The sequence below is a fragment of the Haemaphysalis longicornis genome, unplaced genomic scaffold, assembly GCF_048455015.1.
Source record: "Haemaphysalis longicornis isolate Haplotype H1 unplaced genomic scaffold, Haemaphysalis longicornis Haplotype H1 scaffold_2, whole genome shotgun sequence".
Taxonomy (NCBI): Eukaryota; Metazoa; Arthropoda; class Arachnida; order Ixodida; family Ixodidae; genus Haemaphysalis; species Haemaphysalis longicornis.
In genome coordinates this window covers 235,482,173-235,501,250 of record NW_027526295.1, presented here as the reverse complement: position 1 = coordinate 235,501,250, position 19,078 = coordinate 235,482,173, and the positions used below count along the sequence as shown (strand labels likewise).

Genomic DNA, 19,078 nt, shown 5'->3' with positions numbered 1-19,078 from the left:
AGAGAGAGAGAATGCATTTAATGGTAAAAGCGAGGTTAGCCGAGCCATATCGCTTAGCATGCTACGCCATATGAGGGAACGAAAACATGAGAGTCTGTGAACCGAAATAAATAAATAAATAAATAAATAAATAAATAAATAAATAAATAAATAAATAAATAAATAAATAAATAAATAAATAAATAAATAAATAAATAGATGAATGAATAAATGAATAAATAAATAAATAAATAAATAAATAAATAACGAGGTAATGCACACAAGTGTTCAAGCACATACACAGAGTTTGGAAGTTAAGTTCATCACAGCACTTGTTCCAGGCCAGTGCTACGCAAGAACACGAGCAGAGGTGTTAAACGCGGGTAGGTAGCACGAAGATAAATGGGGAGGCAAGAAACCATGGAGGCGGAAGGAGCACGTGAGCTTCAAGGAACGAGCTGGGGGGCCGCGGCCAAGCCTCCGACTATGCCTACCAAGCCTGGGCAGGAGCGGGCTGACCTCGCAATCGGCTGCGGCATTTTATAGTCGCACCACGAACCTGCGTCTTCGTGGCCCCAGCGGCGGCGGTCGGGCACCTGCGGCCAGCGTCCACGCTCCGTCTACGTTCGCTTCGACGGCCTTCAAGGGCTACGTTCGTCCCGGGACCTACCTAGGACCTCCAGCGGCAGCGGCTACCACGGGGGTAGCCACCAAGGAACTACGTTGGGACGCGCGATGCCAACGCTGCCTGCACGACGACCGAGCGGAGCGACGCCGGCATCCTTACAAGAGACGACGGCTACCACCGGGTCGCGGACACGCAAGGGTACGACACATCAGTGCCGACGACCGGGGTAGGCCAGTCCATTAGGGACACATGTCTTAGGACACAACTAAAGAGTAGTTGGGGTGGAGACTTCACTTAGGACGGTGTTATGGGTAATTAATAAGTGTATTTGAACAAATTGTGTATAAACTTTATTGTGGAGACTTTTTGGCTCTCGGTGTGAATTGTATTTTGGGATATCTCGTTAGGTGTTTGTTGGTTATTGGTTTTGTGGCATTGATTTCTTGAGTGGTTTGCTTTAGGGTTTCTTTTTTTTCAAGTGTGCATTAAATGTGTGTTTTGTTAAACTCGTCAACGGCTTTCCTGCGTCCATCTCAGTAAGGTGGTCTAGACACCTCGCCATCATCACGTGACAACCAGGATGTGCGTATTCACATTTGTTATACACATGACTTCATTCGTATTTCTGGCGGTATCTCACGCCGAATGTATTGAAAAAGTTTAACGTTGGTCATAAAAACTGTGCTTTACTGGTGGTAAGTTCGATTTATGTGCACCATGTAATGGCTTAATTACTGAACCCCAATGCCATGCCGAAGTGATCTTTGCACTTATATTGAAATTGGCAAATCTCTTGGCGTGTCTCTAGGGAGTCGACTATCAAGCTAAAAGTGTCGTGAATTAAAAAAATTGTAGCACCCACACAAGCTGTTCATTGTTAACAGACACCATCGAGCATTACTTGCAAAGTGGATATGTCATACTTAGAAATACATGACTGCTGGTTAATTCTCAGTAATGATATCTTTAAGTGGATAGCAATATTTTTTTGGGCAGACCCTTTATGCCGAGTACGAGAGGAAGGCTTGTCCTACTCAATTTGACCACCTTTGTAATATTGCGTTTGCAGACGAAATCCTCACTTTCATGCCTATATCTTGCCTTACCCGCCGCGGTGGCTCAGTGGCTAAGGCGTTGCGCTGCTGAACACGAGGTCGCGGGTTCGATTCCCGGCCGCGGCGGCCGCTTTTCTGATGGAGGCGAAAAGCAAAAACGCCCGTGTGTACGAGATTGCGGCGCACGTTAAAGATCCCCAGGTGGTCAAAATTGATCCGGAGCCCTCCACTACGGCGCGCCTCATCGCCTGCGTTGCGTCGGCGCGTTAAAACCTACAATCAATCAAATCAAATCAATCTATCTTGCCTTGTTTTTGCCTTTCTAGTTAGTTTTCATTCTCCCACCACTCATTCCCAAGTCAACATTTACAATCTTAGTCAGTAGAAAAAGTTTTTAACGAAGCAACATGCGCTTACCGGTGTACAAAAACGTATTTGTGTGGCCTCCGACAACAAGGTCCACATGAGGCACTTCCTTCGCAATTTCAATATCACGGGTATAGCCACTGTGCGTCACTGCGATGATAACTTTAACACCTTGTGCATAGAGTTTCTCTGCCTCTTCCCTGATGCTTTCGAGGTCGTTTCTGAAAGTAACATTACCTGAAATAGCAAAAGTTGCAACATTTTAAATAATTGAAGAGTGGGGCCTAGACTGACCGTTTTTTTTTTCTTGATTTAACCTAATATTAAGTGACTGCGTGTATATAGTTGAACAATGTGAACTGAGGAAAGGTTCTGGCTTGACCTTTAAATTATAATGACACTACTAAGTCATTTTCATCTTCCGGGATTCCCATCCGAAGACTAGCGACCCGGTATCTCCACTTGTCTTCCATTCTTTACACATCACATGTATGTTGACCTCCTTGCTCGCTGACGTCACAGCCGCTTCAATATCCACCACAAACTCCTCGCTCTCTACTGCCAAGGCTTAAACGGGGTGCAGATTATAAACCGACACCTTATTTAACTCCCCATATCCCCTACCACCTTCTCCTACATTTGCACTCCTGCAATTTCCCCGCCAGTAAAATTTGGCTGAGTAAAATGTTTGCCTCCTCTTCCTCGTCGAGAAACCACTAAGGATGTCAAACGAATAAACCAGACTAAACGCGTTTTCACAAAGCCATAATGAAACGTATACCCATGAACTTAACAAATTGTTTTTTGGGTCTAACAATCCCATGTGTGCCTAAAAACTAAACTCGAGTTTTATAGAAATTCTGCCATTAACATGGTCAAAAGACGAGATCAGCATTCGGCACGTTTCCAGAAATCCCACAGCACACCTTAGGCCCAAAGATAGATGTATTTGATTTTGTGTCTAAATACTGTTTATAGAAATCTATAAAATGTTTCCGGATTCACCCAGACAACAGCAAAACAATACAATGACAAAACGTGGGCCGGCTAGTGCACGAGCACAAAGGTACGGATGCCGAAATACAGAAACTAAGGACAGGTACATTGGAACGGACCCTAAAGGGGTACTGAGACCAATTTTTGGCGTTAATATTATTGCACAGTTCGCTTCCTTTACTCAACAGAATACCCTGAAATATGAGCGGCTTGCGACGCGAAGAACATACTTTAATTAAATCTCATTTATCGCGCCGACTGAACGGCACGCGGAGCGGCACTCAGCAAATGGACATCAGCGTGACATCATCCCGTGGTAGTCAAAAGCAGTGACGCGGACAGCGCTCGTCAAAAACTCGCGACGTGACTTCACGCGCGTGGCTCCGAGAGCGGCGACTGGGCGCCGGCGCATTCACAAACGGGTGCACGTAGCCAGAGCTACAGGCATAACCGTGGCCCAGAAAGGCAATGTTGGCCAAAATAAAGACCCACACACGGGAATGTAACCCGGAATCGCAACAGAAGTCGCTATCAGCACTTTTATTGAAAGCGGTCCGCCGCAATGGTAGGCCTAGCGCCTTCAGGCAGCTCAGCCATTCAGCTATGGTGGCTAGCTAGCCACCATAGCTACGGCGGCGGCGCGGTCGAAACAACGCCCCCACCGGCCTGCGCAGTGTTTTGACATCCGCGCAAAGCGGTGAGGTCATGCCGGGATTCTGTCATATGCGCCTTTCGGTCTGAAAGCGCGGGAAAGTGAAACAATTTTATGGCTGTTCGATGCAATTAGTTATCGCGCGCTGAAGTATTTAAAGTGCTGTGTCAGGTTCGCCAGACTATTAAGCATCGATGAAAGCAATAAAAATGGAACGTAAAATTTTCGTGTCAAGCTCAAAGTCTACGCGGGAATTGGCAACCTAAAACTAGACCGCCCCATCACCACGTTCGAGGTTCGCGCTGCAATGCACGACTTACGCACTAAATCCGCACCTTGTCCGGACGGCTTAACGGATAAAATGATTCGAAATCTAGGCGACGCATTTATCGAGGCACTAACCAAATATTTGAACGATTGTCGGGAGCTTAGCGGCATGGCACACCAATGGAAAACGGCTAAAATAGTCATGCATGATACCGAAGCCTGAGAACAGCTACAAATTGAAAACCTCAGGCCTACATATTTAACTTCATAAGCTTCTCGAGCATGTGGTGTTGAATAAATGTCTACATGGAGGAAAACGACCGGTTCCCTCCCACCATGATAGGTTTTTTCGTGCGAAATTATCGACCCAGGAAGTCATGCTACGCATCAAACATCAGATAATCGATAGTAAAGGCTGCTCCCCGCTCGACACCAGCGCGATTCTCTGTTTTGATCTCACCAAGGCGTTCGACAACGTCCGTCACGAGGCGATTCTCAAGGACCTCGAGAGACTCGGGACCAGAAAACAAGTTCACAATTACATTAGCAATTTTATTTCTGACAGAACGGCATCCCTATTGATTGGAAACATCGAATCGAGCCAATTTGAGATCGGAAGCCATGGGACGCCGCAAGGCTCGGTACTTTCACCCTTTCTATTTAAGGCCGCCTTGACGGGACTGTATACCCGACAAACTAAATGAGATAGTCACTCTAAATCGCAGCCTATACGCCGACGACGTGACCCTCTGGGTAGCTGGCGGCAGCGACGGACATGTGTAGGGCACGTTACAAAGAGGAATAGACGCAATAATCGGTTACGTCCGACCTCGTGGCCTCGAGTGCTCTCCGTAAACGTCCGAACTCTTGATACACAGACCCACTAGCAGAGGACGCCAACGGGACCCTGCTACAGCGAACGTCGAGCTCTACACGGGCAGCCAACTCATTCTTACAGTGACCAGTATCACAGTCTTTGGCCTTAGAATTCAAGATAATGGCCACAATATTAAACAATTAGAGAAAAGCACGCAACTAACCACGCGATTGATTGCACGGGTAGCAAACAGGCACAGAGGCATGAAAAAAGAAAGCCGAATACGACTCATTCAGTCCTTCGTGCTAAGCAAAATTACTTATGTGACTCCCTTTCTCAATTTCAAAGCGGACGAGAAAATAAAAATCAACGGTATCGTTAAAAGGCGTTCAAACAAGCAATCAGCCTTCGATTCAGTACTGCAAACGATCGTTTTGAAGCGTTGGGCATTCACTACACGCTCGACAAAATGGTATAGGCACAGATACAGAGAACGGCCCATTACGAAAGGCTACGTTTATTACGGCTGCATTACGTGGCCTACGTTTATGCAGCCGAATATTGTGCCAGCGGCGCCATGACGGTATAGCGATAGTCGATCGTCAGGGACAATTACTCACTGCCGTTTCGCTAGCTACGGTGCCACCTACAGAAGGTGAGGAGGTGGCCATTGCCATGGCCACATCCAACACCAGCGCAAAAATATTTGTTAACGATTCGAAATCGGCATTCAGAAATTTTGCAAAATGAAGGGTATTGCCTCGAGCCGCGAGCATACTCACGAAAGCGAAAAAAGTAAGAAAAATTCAAATAACGTGGATACCAGCACACTCGGGTCTGGCAGGAAACGGGGAAAGCCCACGACGCCGCCCGAGGTTTAATCGACCAGGAAGACGTCGACCCCACCTCACCCCGCCTCGTCAGATCGGAAAAAGATCGCATGGTGTCATACAGAGAAATCAGACATCATTACATATTGGCAAGACTAAAGTATCCCGCCGCGCACTGCGGCCTTAAAGGTACTCGGTATCGTGGAGGCAGTTACAGACGAACACGTTTCGAAACCCGGTTGCGCTCATTCGCTGCTACCCCTGTTGTGTCTTGTTGCGAGTTGTAGCGACCGCAGTCTGCTGGTAGCGGGGCCGGTCGCCGTCGCTCCGTCGAGCCAGGACTAGGGGAGAGCTTAGAGCAAACTCAACAGGTTTATTTACATTATTACAGTGAGTTGTCGAGATGAAGACAGAAGACAGATCTTGGCGGGCCGCAGCACGCCCTTTTTGTTGACCCCCGATCCCTAGTTCCCTAGGTTAGGGATCCCCATACAAAACAATGCGGACCAATGGTGATGTGTACGTTCCTCGCTGTGAAGCACCGCCCTCGGGTAGGGACACGCCTTTCAGGTATGTCGGCAGATGCACAGCACACGCACACACACACACCCTTGCCACTCGTCAGGACCCGCGCGGCGCCGCGTATTCTTTTGGTGTCTGCCGCGCGCTGCGTTCCCAGGGAGCCTAACAGCACAGATTAACAAGGTTCGTGGAATCACTCCGGGACGGGTTAATGGCTTGACCATAGCCACTGCCTTCTTCGCTGTGCTGCCGCCGCCACTGGGTCCCATTGTCCGGTCGTCGCCGTCTGGGCTTTCACGCGCACACGCGTTCAGTTGCTTAGGCCGGGGGACGAGCGGCGGCTCCTTAATCCCTTTTGGGCAACAACACTCAACACCGCTCAAAAGCCGCTGTCAATCAGTGGCCGCCGCCGCGTTGTCGGCGTCCTTTCGTTTCCGTCGACAAGCGGTGGGGAGGTCGACCGGCGGGTGACTGACCCGCGCAAACATGGCGCCAGTAAGTCATAACAGCTCCTCCGCCGACGGGAAGATCTCGGACGTCGTGTAGTATCAGCTGCTCGACGGGAGAGATCACAGTAGCAGCATTCTTCCAGCACCATTGAAACCACAAAGACCAACCTCCCCGAACCAGCAAGCGCCGGCAATGAGTTTTCGGCAACCAGGCTGCTCTTTCAAAGGTGCTACAATGCACCTACGCTTTTTTTTTTTTACATATGGCAACCACACTAATACTCTTGCTCACAGCTAAAAACTTAGACTGAATTACTTAAAACACTACTCAAAATCATTACTCAAAACGTTCCTCAACTGAAAACAAAAGAAAGCAAAAGCGAAAAAGCTAAAAGGCTCTGCTTAATGTGTCAACATTGGCGTTGGCGGAACCCTTCTTATACTTCACAGTGAAGTTAAGCTCCTGAAGCGCAAGACTCCAGCGTAGTAGTCGCGGATTCTTTCCCGACATTTGCGACAGCCACGTCAGTGGGCAGTGGTCAGTGACGAAGACGAAAGAAGTTCCGTAAAGGTAGCAGGCCAATTTTTGGGTGGCCCACACAATGCAGGCACATTCTTTTTCTGACGCACTGTAGGCCTCCTCGCGAACTGAGAGTTTCCTGCTGGCGTACAGCACTGGGTGCTCGTTCCCGTTCTCATCCTCCTGGCAGAGTATTACTCCTAAGCCCCTATTGCTGGCATCGCACTGCACAATAAAGGGACGATCATAGTTCGGTGCATGCAGTACGGGTGAGCTAACAAGAGCCGCTTTGAGGCCTTGGAAGGCCCCCTCCATTTCCGGGCTCCAAACTACCTTTTCTGGGGCCTTCTTGCGCAGTGCATCCGTTAACGGAGCGGCTACTTCCGAGTACTGAGGAATGTAGCGCTGATAATACCCCGTCAGTCCCAAAAAGGAGCGGATAGCAGTCTTGGTTTCTGGCTGCGGGAATTCACTAACCGCCTCTACTTTCAACTCGTCAGGTCGCCTCCTTCCCTGCCCTACCACGTGCCCTAGGTACCGTACTTCGGCGCGAGCTAGCTGGCACTTAGCCGGCTTCGCTGTCAGTCCAGCGTGCGTCAAACGACTAAGGACATCGCTAAGGTGGTATAGGTGATCTTCCCATGTATTGGAGTAAATAGCAATGTCGTCTAAGTAGGGAACAGCGTACCCTTCAGCCCCCTGCAGAACTCGGTTCATTAGCCTTGAAAAGCAAAATGGGGCGTTCTTAAGACCAAAACTCAAAACTAGTGGCCGAAATGTGCCCGTCGGTGCCACAAAGGCTGCATACTCACTAGCTCGTTCAGACATTGGAACTTGCCAATAGCCTCTTACTAAGTCCAAAGTCGAGACGTATTTTGCAGCACTCACTTTTTCTACCAGCTCCTCCACGTTGGGTATAGGATAGGTCTGGTCCTTCGTTATCGCGTTAAGTTTGCGATAATCCACGCAAGGTCGTGGATCCTTGCCAGGAACCTCTACTAGTATCATGGGGGACGTGCAGGTGCTTTCGCATGGTTCAATAAGCTTAAGCTCCAGCATTCGATCTACTTCTTTTTTCAAGATCTCCTGCTGCCGCGGGGCTAACCTGTACGGCCTCGACTTCACGGTGGTGTCAGAAGTTAGTTCAATGTCATGAGTGATAACCGTAGTTCGCCCTGGCCTTTCCGAGAAAACTGTGATGTGTTCTGACAACAAGTTACGTAAGTCGACTTGCTGCGTCTCAGTCAAGCCCTCAGTAGGTGCCACGGCTTTCATGACGTCGGTAACCTCCATTGATCTTCCAACCTCAACCAAGCCTGGAATTTCAGGCGTTAGCTCCTCCGGGCTATTAAGAGCCAAGTTCACCTTCTGCACTTCTCCCACATAGCGCTTCATTAGATTGTGGTGATAAATTACAACCTCTCGGCGCCTTCCTTTCCGTTCCAGTGCATAATTTGTGTCCGAGAGCTTTTTCACAACCCGAAAAGGCCCTTCCCATTGAACCTCCAGCTTATTTGCTCGCGAGGGGCGCAAGACCATCACCTGATCCCCTTCCTGATAAGCTCTCAGTTTCGCGTTTCGATCGTAGTAGCTCTTGGCTCTACTTTGGGCCTCTCTCATGTTCGCCTCGGCCATGTCGCGAGCGCAACGCAATCTTTCCAACAATTCGAGAATGTACTCGACCACCGTAGGGTCGGTACCTTTCGACTCCCAGGTTTCGCGCAAAAGTCGCAGTGGAGACCTGAGCGTCCTTCCGTAAACCAGCTCCGCGGGGCTGAAACCCGTCGCTTCATGAGTGACCGATCTCAGCGCAAACAGCATTGCTGGGAGACAGGCATCCCACTGACACTTCTTTTCGAAGATAAGGGCTCGCAGGATTCGCTTCATCACGGAATGACACCGCTCTACACTGTTGGACTGTGGGTGGTAAACTGAGCTGTGGATTATTTTCATCCCACACTTCTCGAGGAAGCCCGTAGTCAGAACGCTGGTAAATACTGAACCCTGGTCGCACTGTATCTCCTGAGGAAAGCCCACTCTCGAAAAAATAGACAGTAGTGCGTTGACTACTTCTACTGAGCTTTGCTCCCTCATTGGGATCGCCTCTGGAAATTTGGTTGCTGGACAAACGGCGGTAAGCAAATACCGGTAGCCTGACTTTGTCGCTGGGAGTGGTCCCACAACGTCTATTACCAGCCGGCGAAAGGGCTCCGAAATGAGCGGAACAAGCTTAAGTGGTGCCTTTCCCTTCTCGTTCGGTTTTCCCACTCTCTGACAGGTGTCACACGCTCTTACGTGATCCTCAACTTCTTTGAAGCATCCTGGCCAATAAAACTCCGTTAGGAGCCTATCTTTGGTCTTCCGAGCTCCTAAATGCCCCGACCAACCAACTCCGTGACAGAGATCAACAATGTCATGCCGATACTTAGCCGGCACTACAATCTGGTCAAACGTGCGACCTTTTGCATTCCGGTAGTGGCGGTACAAGATGCCATTTTTGACGGGAAAACTGACATTCTTCCTCGCCACCCCTTCCCTGACGGTGTTCCAAATCTCCTTAAGGCTGGGATCGCTGTTTTGCTGCACGATAAGCTCGTCTCTGGTCACTTTCCCCAGTACATTGCCTAGTGACTTTGATACAGGCAACACGAGCAGCCCCTCTTCCGTTTCCCTTTCAGCTATATCAGCGCTAGTCTCCTCCTCTGATCCCTCTCTCTCTTTTTCAGCAGGTGACGGGATAGTAGGCTCCGCTGTGCCGACTCCAGCTGGTGTTGCTGTACGCCCGGCGAAACTCGGTTCTTGGCGCTCTAGTTCGGCTGCTAACGCGCGTGCTTTAGCTCTAGTCAAGGCTTGGACTGTTCCCTCGTGAAAACTTTTCCCTTGCTCTCTAAGCAGGCGGTCGGTCCGATTCGAGAACAAGTAGGGGTATTGCGAGGGCAGCTTGTCTGACACCGCCGCTTCCGTCTCTACTTCTCCGAACGGCCCAGTGATGACTACTCGAGCTACCGGGAGACAAATGCTTCCATCTTCCAAAACCGGCTTAATCCATGCGCACTTGCCATTGTAGTCTGCTTGTGTCACGTAGTCCGGGTGCACCAGATCAATGGTTGCCCCACTGTCTCGTAAGACGCGGCATGGCTTTCCGTTCACGGTTAGATTAAAAAGGTACGGACTAAGTAGCTCCTCGCTAGTAGCAGAGTCACAAGTATATGAAAGGGCTGGCCTGGGCCTACGACATCCTATGGCAATGTGACCGACCTCCTTGCATTTGTAGCAGGTAGGTGGTTGCCTAGCGTCAAAAGGACTCTTTTTGGGAGAACTATCCGAAGCCTTTCCCTCCTGTTTGTTTTGTGATCCCTGACTACTTGCAGCGAAGTCCGCCTTTTTCTGTGCCGTAATACCTGCGCCAGCCCCCTGCTTCGCCGTCCAAGGTTTTCCTTTATCTCCCGCTTTTGCTGGAGCAACCTCGTCCCTTTCTCCCCGGCGTGACGCGTACTCATCAGCCAAGTCGGCAGCTGCCTGCACTGTTACTACTCCGGCCCTATCCTGGATCCAGAGCTTCATTGGCTCTGAAAGCTTAGAAAAAAACTGTTCGAGAGCCACTACTTCAAGAGCCTTTTCGAAGTTTCCAAAAGCGCTGGCTCCCTTCATCCATTCTACCAAGTTGACCTTCAACTCGTAGGCAAACTCTGAATACGTGCTGCCCTGCTTCTTTGTCAGATTGCGAAACCGCTGCCGGAACGCATCTGACGAAAGTCGGAACCTCTTTAGAAGGCTATCCTTCACTTTGTCGTAATTGTCCGCATCCTCCACCGGAAGCCGCGCGATCACATCCGCTGCTTCACATGGCAGCAAACTTAACAAATTTCGAGCCCATGTGCTACGGCCAAGCTTCGCTTTTTCACAGGTTCTCTCGAAGTTCACAAGAAAGAGGCCCACATCTTGCCCTACTTTGAAGGGTTGCATTAGCTTAGATAAATCACAAAGATTTTGTCTGCCTGCTACCTCCACTCCTTGAACCTCAGCCATCTTCCTCGCTTCCACTTCCAGGCGCAACTGTTCTACCTCCAGTTCTTTTTGCTTTAACTGGTACTCCTGTTGCTCCCGTTTTTCCTGGCGTTCATGTTGCTCTCGCCTTTCCTGACGCTCCTGTTCCTCACGCTTTTTCTCGCGCTCCTGTTCCTCTTGCTTTTGAATCTCGTTCCAGGTTTCTTTGATATCTTCACTGCTCAGATTCAAGCCCTCGATAGTGCGAACAATTGCGTCTTTCTTCATCCCCGAATCTACTTCTGCTCCTAGCTCCTCCCCCAGAATCAGCAGCTGATTCTTCAACAAACGCTTCCAATCCATGACAGAGAACTAGTGTGGTGCGGCTCACTCTCTACCCAGAAGTTCCGGAAACAACTGCTTCTGTGGTAGCCTCTACCAGCGGAAAGATTGCACTTCTATCTTATCAGCCTGGCAACCAAAAAACCAAAGCCAGCACTCACCAGTCCACAGCTGTCAGTCTCCGTTATCTCGGCGTGTTGATCATTCTCCGTCCTCTAGGCTCAGATCCAACCGCTTGCCATCCAGTTGTTGTGTCTTGTTGCGAGTTGTAGCGACCGCAGTCTGCTGGTAGCGGGGCCGGTCGCCGTCGCTCCGTCGAGCCAGGACTAGGGGAGAGCTTAGAGCAAACTCAACAGGTTTATTTACATTATTACAGTGAGTTGTCGAGATGAAGACAGAAGACAGATCTTGGCGGGCCGCAGCACGCCCTTTTTGTTGACCCCCGATCCCTAGTTCCCTAGGTTAGGGATCCCCATACAAAACAATGCGGACCAATGGTGATGTGTACGTTCCTCGCTGTGAAGCACCGCCCTCGGGTAGGGACACGCCTTTCAGGTATGTCGGCAGATGCACAGCACACGCACACACACACACCCTTGCCACTCGTCAGGACCCGCGCGGCGCCGCGTATTCTTTTGGTGTCTGCCGCGCGCTGCGTTCCCAGGGAGCCTAACAGCACAGATTAACAAGGTTCGTGGAATCACTCCGGGACGGGTTAATGGCTTGACCATAGCCACTGCCTTCTTCGCTGTGCTGCCGCCGCCACTGGGTCCCATTGTCCGGTCGTCGCCGTCTGGGCTTTCACGCGCACACGCGTTCAGTTGCTTAGGCCGGGGGACGAGCGGCGGCTCCTTAATCCCTTTTGGGCAACAACACTCAACACCGCTCAAAAGCCGCTGTCAATCAGTGGCCGCCGCCGCGTTGTCGGCGTCCTTTCGTTTCCGTCGACAAGCGGTGGGGAGGTCGACCGGCGGGTGACTGACCCGCGCAAACATGGCGCCAGTAAGTCATAACACCCCGCGATATACTCTGGAGATTGTTATGCGCGGGTCGGCCGGACCTCTACCACATGTTATGGTCGTTCCCCGCAAGACAGAATCAAAATAGGGCCGCAAGTGCTAGGAGCAACTAGTTTGCTGTAACGAACATGGAGCAATGGGAGACCGCTTTGCGCAGCCCTGACCGGAAAGTGCAACTTCGGGTCGTCTGGATGGCCAAGGCCGCCGCCAGAGTCCAAGGACTTCTGGCCGACGACTGAGGAAGAGGGGAGGAAGACGAGTAGAAGACATGGCCTTCTCATTCGGCCCTTGCCTTTTCAATCCTATCACGGGCGCAGTAAAAGTTTATACTACTACTTTCAGGACTTCCGGATATTTCCTCTTAACGATCCTAAATAAACAAAATATCCACAAACGGCTTTCCACAGCTCCCACGATCCTACTTAAAACCGCAAGTTATCAAAATAGGGTTGCATCCAAGAATTGATTATATTAATTCCTTACAATAATTGCCATTTTTCAGTTACACCATAAACGACGTTCAATTAATTGTACGTGGCTCGCGCCCCTAACTTATATTAATTGGGTTTCAGATATTCTCAACGTAATAGACTTTTATATGTTTTGAAATTGTTTAACGGGCTTTTCAGAATAGTTCAACATTTATCACACCAGTGAAAATATTGAACTCGTTTTCGCGCCTAAAATTAATGTAGAAAACCAATTTTATGATTTTAAATGTATTTTAAGAAATCACAATACCTTTTTTATGCCTTTAAAGCTATAGAAGTGGCTTTCTAGTTTAAAGATAACTGAAAGAATCACCCAAAATATATTTTTTATTAAAGCACATTGTGGTCATAACAAGATTAGAACCGGCTAAACAATCTTCTCAATTTGCTCAATGTGTACTGCAAACGTTCCGTTTTCTGGGATTTCCCATTTTTGTTTTGTCTGTTAGTTGCTACTCGTACAAATGTCAAGAAGTTTTAGAATCAAATTAACAGTTATAAATTTATTCATTCCCGTAGCAAACAATGCTCATTGGTTTGAATACTGTCACAGATGTTATTGTGAATGCCATAATATCTTGGATCAGTTGATATATTAACTTCATGTTTGCATGCAAAAAAATGATCTAATCAACCGTAATAACCTACGCCGTCGCCTTTCGCACGACCAACCAAAGTGATGGCACCTTACGGCCCTCTGCATTCTCCCAGACGCAAGTACGTGCTCATTTTGTTTACATAACTGGCGACGCCGAGTACGACCCACTGTTAACGGCACAACCTTTGGTGTGGTATTCCGCGATCAAGGTCTCTTTGCTACCTTAGATGAGCTAATTGAATACAATGGGCATTTGCTTGTAACGGGGCTTTTTTTTAAAGAAATCTGAATAAATCCGATTAAGAGGCCTGCCGTTATGTTTGCAAACTCCCCTGGTTCTCTGCTGTGACACAGCATGACGAATCAATCTGCTTTGAAGCAACATTTTTGGAAAATGAAACCGCACAGTGAGTGCGAATGAGCAGCAGGTTCCGTTTTGCGAATAGTATTCGTCAATGTAGTGGGCATCGTCACATTCTATGTTAGTCCCAAACTCATACATCTGCATTTCACTCACCTGGGTTGGAAAGATGTGCTGTCTCGTGAAGGACTGCTCCGAGAATGCCGATTTTGGTATTGTTTTTTTCTATCGTGACAGACTTGTGGACGTAAATATCTTTTAGGTTAGTATCATTGTCAAAGTCTGCATTTGTGTTAACGACGACCACGTTCGATTTGTTCATAGCCATTAAGAAAGGAGCGAGTCCTTTCGGTCCGTCGTCGAATTCGTGATTTCCGAGGCACTGTATCCAGTAAAGAAGAAACGACATATAAACAACTACTTTCATGACGACAAACCCCGCTTGATATAAACAAGGCAAATGTCTGACAGCCAACAAAAGCTGCTCGGCCAACCTTGGCAAGAAAGGTCGAGTTAGTAAAACCCCGTTCATTCCATTTTGTCACACTTCGGGCGTTTCTATGTGTAAGCATTGGGTAAATTGAGAGGGTTGTATGAAAAGGCGAAAGTGGGAAGGGATAAGGATGGCTACATTTTACCGGAGGCAGCGCCATTGTGGCATGGAATCGTATGCGTTTTCTCCTCCTTCGCATCGCCGCAAATCCGATGGCCGACTACATCGCGCCACAGGGTCAAGGAAGAACACAAGGGCGCGCCACAAGCATAATGCTTGAAACTTTCAGAGTTTAGTTTTTTTTTTTTTTTTTTGACAAGCATACTTTTTTAACTCGAAAGTGTTTCATGGCAGGATCCACCAAGATCTCATTGGCGTCATATCCGTCGCGGAAATTACATCGCCAGAAAAACTTCCGATTGACGCGGATGCACCGGGATTCGAGCCACGAACTTTTTCGCCGCAACGGGTGGTGCTAAAGCCATTCAGTGGCTCTATAGGAGGTACGAAACGCGCTCCCAACTCCGCTATGAACAGACGCGTAAATACGACGACGAACGCGCCTTATATCCTTCCCTTCAGAGGGTGCTACCGCTTTGGAGAGGCGAAGCGAAGTACTGCATCATGACGCTATTGAGCGCCGACAGTTGGTGCTCGATGCCAGAGCCTACGTGTACGGGGGACGCGCAGCGTAAGCGCTGCTACGGCGGAGCCTGAAGGCAACAACGCCGGCTTGCAGATGTCGCGGAAGTTCCACCTGTAATCGCTATATTGGCGTAAATGGAGGTAACTGGTCGCACGAAATTTTGAAAAACTTAAAAAATAAAAAAAACATAAAATATACTCGAAATAGCGAAACGTGTAACGCCCTGCATTTCCGCAATAATGCATATTTCGTGAAAGTTTCAAATGTAATCGCTATAAAAACGTAAATAGACCCTTTGCAAAATGGCAAAATCGTTGGCGGAAAAGCAGCACGCCACTCTGGCAACACTGTGCACCCGCTGCGCCGCCATTAGAAAGGAAGCGAAAACGGTGCGGGCACAGAGCTTCTATGGAGTAGCTACCGTTCACCGTCCACGTAATTGCATACGCGTCCCGCGAAGTGGTGTTTCCCACTGCAGGATGGGAAAATAACTTTGCCGCCCTTCCTTCGATAGAAGAGCGGCATATTCAGGATTTTTATTCCTCGAGGTCGACCACTGAAAGGTCCTACGAGTACGAGCGATCATACGACAGCGTGGAATCCTACGTTACGCCATCGTCAGTGTTGACAAACAGCAGCAAGCAAAGGTAGGATTTCTATCTAATAAAGAATAGCCTTAGCGCTGCCTCCTTGTTTGGTTGTCGAGTTTTAATTGTGTTTAATCGATGCGCCCTTGCCCCGTGGTAGCGGCGGCTGGCCGCTATGAACGGGCTATGAAGGGTCCGTCTCTGCTGAGCGCTCACTTTTCGTATGTTCAAACTTTCAAAACTATTCGCGAAAATGACCAAAGCATGCATAATGAAACTGATTATGATGTCTCTGCTAGAGGTCATGTTTGCGATTCACCGCCTCTGTACTTGCGGCGCTTAATTTTTCCGTCGGTGAATGCGGTGCTAATGCGGGAGCAGCGAGCAGAGGCAGTCGACCTTGAGAGGAACTCAGAGGAAGGAACAAACACAGAAGAAATGGGAGAAAAGATGGGCACGGCTCGACTCGCCCCAGACGAGCCGTTGTGCAGCGGGGTAGATAAGCGGAAGCGATTTGACCAGCGTTAATCTTCGAAAGGTAGCGCAAAACACCACTTTAGGAGAGAAATATGACTACGGCGATGGCTCAACAGACTCGTGGGGCAACAGGCGCGTGAAGCCGTGGGCGAAAACGTGCAGCCGCAACGGCGTTGGTACGACCTGCTTCCTTTCTAATGGCGTCGTCGCGTTCACCACCAGTGTTACCACCGCTGAATTCTCAGTGTTGTCCGCCTTTTTGCAAAGGGTCTATGGAGACGATTGGTAGGACGAAATTTTCAAAAACTAAAAAAACAAAAAAATAATAGAAATGACGTAAAATGTCAAACCGTGTACCACATTTCATTTCCGCAATAATGTAGATTTCCCGGTAGTTCCACCTGTAATCGTTATAATAGCATAAATGGAGATAATTGGTGGAACAAAATTTTCAAGGCAAAAAAAAATAAAAAATATATAAAATAATTACCGAAAAGGCGAACAGTGTAACGCCCTGCAATTCCACAATATGGCATATTTCGCGAGAGCTCCAAATGTAGTCGTTGTAAATTGTAATAACGCAAATGGAGGTAATTGGTCGGACAGAGTTTAGAAAAACTCCCCCCACCTCCCCGAAGGGGATCGTGCGGAAATGCGAATGCATTGGGTGCACCGATGAGTGCGCTGCGGCAAGCAGTCACGGAGAGAGGCGCGCGCTTCACTGCATTTATATATATTTTTCCGAGCGCAGCGAGAGGAGAGAGAGTACGCGGAGAGGAGAGAGAGACCCGCGCAACACGGCCGCCCCGCGCGCGAGCTCTCTCCGCCGAGCTCCGCGATGCGAGCGCCCTCACACGCCCGAGCGCGCTCCTCCTCTCCACTCACTCTCCGCTACTCCGCCCGAGCTCCGCGATGCTAGCGCCCTCACACGCCGAGCGCGCTCCTCCTCTCCCCTTGCCCTCCGCTACTCCCGCCCGAGCTACGACGTGCTCCGGTTGCTAGGCGCGCCACAGCTGTTGCTAGGCGCACGCCAGCCAACGCACGACAACCCCCGACTAAGAAATGCATTCGCATTTAAAAAACCCAAAAGCATTAGTAGATAAGAACTCTGAATTTTTGCAGAATTTTTATCATCTCACTATTATAGTAAGCACGCACACTGGGAACTAAATAAAATGGCAGTTGTACAGCCGCTTGATCCGTGTAAAGAGACAAGTAGGAAAGATTACTCACCACATAATCGTAGCTCATATTTCCCATAACGGCTGAAACAATTACGTGTTTCAGGATGCTGTACCATGCTGTTCCTTGGTAGAAGTCTCCCGCATTGAAGAACAGCGCATCCTGATGCGTTTTCTTTAGCTCTTTAACCTGAAAAAAGATTTGTGGAAACTCCCGAGTGAAAATTGATAATAAAATCCCTAGGACGCCTATAAATAGTTGCATAATAGCACCCAATGTATCCCTGCGAAACGCTGTACACCGAACTCGTTTAAAAGCAGCTCGACTACTGCACAGAGATGCATTGCTGGGAAGACGTTTTAGGGTCGATTTAAGAAGTGTGATATCAAATAATGATGGTGACATCAAAGTGTAATATCAAACATCAAAGGGCCTTAGAATAAATTCCTTCATAAGACCTCATGTTTACCTATAAGTGGTATTCATTCAAAAGTTTAGCCAGAGTCTCTTAATACCGTTCTGGTCACGAAACTTCTCCGTCACTCTATGGGAGAGCTTGATATGGTGCCAAGAACGGCCGCTACGCGGCGCAAGCTGTCTTAGGGGGGCCATCGCCCCGCTGCGCCCGGCGGAACGCACTCGCAGCGGCGGCTGCCCGAAGGCGTTGTGTGGAGGCAGCTCGCGGTATTCCTTCCACCAAAGTTTCTGCATTAGCGTCACGCGAACTTCATGTGCCAGTGCACCGCGTTCAAGGTGGGCGGCATGAAATTTCGAATGCACAATGCCTAAGACGTGCTGTGTGACGGGCTGCAGCTCCGGATACCGAAGCAACAAGGAAAAGGCGTCGCTCTTCTGTTTCCCAAGTAGCGCCGAACTTCGAGAGAAATGGAAGAGAGCTATACCGCGGTTGGAAGCTGGCGGTTTCAACTTCGAAAGCAAGAACGTTCGGGCTCGCGAAAAGCATTTTGGTGCTAGCGACGTTGCAAGAACCGACGAGCACATCGTGAACGGGGTGGTCGTGTCGCTTCAGCGAGAGAGACCGAGGCTTCGGACGGATGCCGTTCCAACGATTTTTGATGCGCTCCCGGCCTACCTGACAAAGCCGAAACCGCGTTCCCGGCCAGCGATTCAGAGGCAATCAGCGAAGAGGTGGCGCGAAGTGTCTAAGCGGCGTATCATTAGCACCAAATTTAAGATTTATTGCATGCTTTAAATGATAACCGCGCCCTCCCTCCTACCCCCCAGCACCAAAAAAAAAAATGTATCATGTGGTGCCTCGGTAGTGGCAAAGGCGGCCGAGCAGCCAGCACTGGCATCAAAAGGAACTTCCAGATTAGGCTGCTGTACTTCCCTTCCCGAAGAAATCATGGGTTGTCGGCTGGTAATTAATAATGCTCTAAACACTAAACACAAGGAAACGTCAAGCGGCGGGTGTCCCGCGTACATTGCGTGGTATAAAGTGAACAATCAAATGTTAGGCACGTAAAACTCGTGTTTAGAGCGGTCGCGAAAGAGCTCGGCTGCTATAACCACGCCATCGAAAGTCCCCGCGTCAACAAAGCGATCGGTGCTCACAAACGTGTGTCCAAAACAACTGCGCATTTGGGTGTAAACTCAGTTGAAACGTCTGGAATAAAACTTCTGGCTGTACCATTCACTTCATTTGAATACTTGGGTAGCAGAGCGCGAGAGGCGAGCCGGATATAATAAACCAATGGTGATTGCTCCTGTACTACCCAGTCGTGTCTCATTCCGTTCACCTTCCTTCCCCTATATGCGGCACTACCAGAATAGAAAGCTCACCTACCGCTTTA

At 49.0% G+C, this 19,078-nt stretch overlaps 1 protein-coding gene across 2 annotated transcripts in view; it reads right to left on the bottom strand.

Annotated features, from left to right (window-relative positions):
• Window positions 1–19,078, bottom strand: part of LOC144170148 (protein 5NUC-like) — an 84,024-nt gene that overhangs the window by 32,198 nt on the left and 32,748 nt on the right. For both annotated transcript variants that reach the window (XM_077699753.1, XM_077699752.1), the window contains exons 2-4: window positions 17,316–17,453; window positions 14,036–14,261; window positions 2,080–2,265 (exon numbers count right to left, since the gene is read on the bottom strand). In XM_077699753.1, the coding sequence (XP_077555879.1) occupies window positions 2,080–2,265; window positions 14,036–14,261; window positions 17,316–17,453 (550 nt within the window). The remainder of the gene's footprint in view (window positions 1–2,079; window positions 2,266–14,035; window positions 14,262–17,315; window positions 17,454–19,078) is intronic.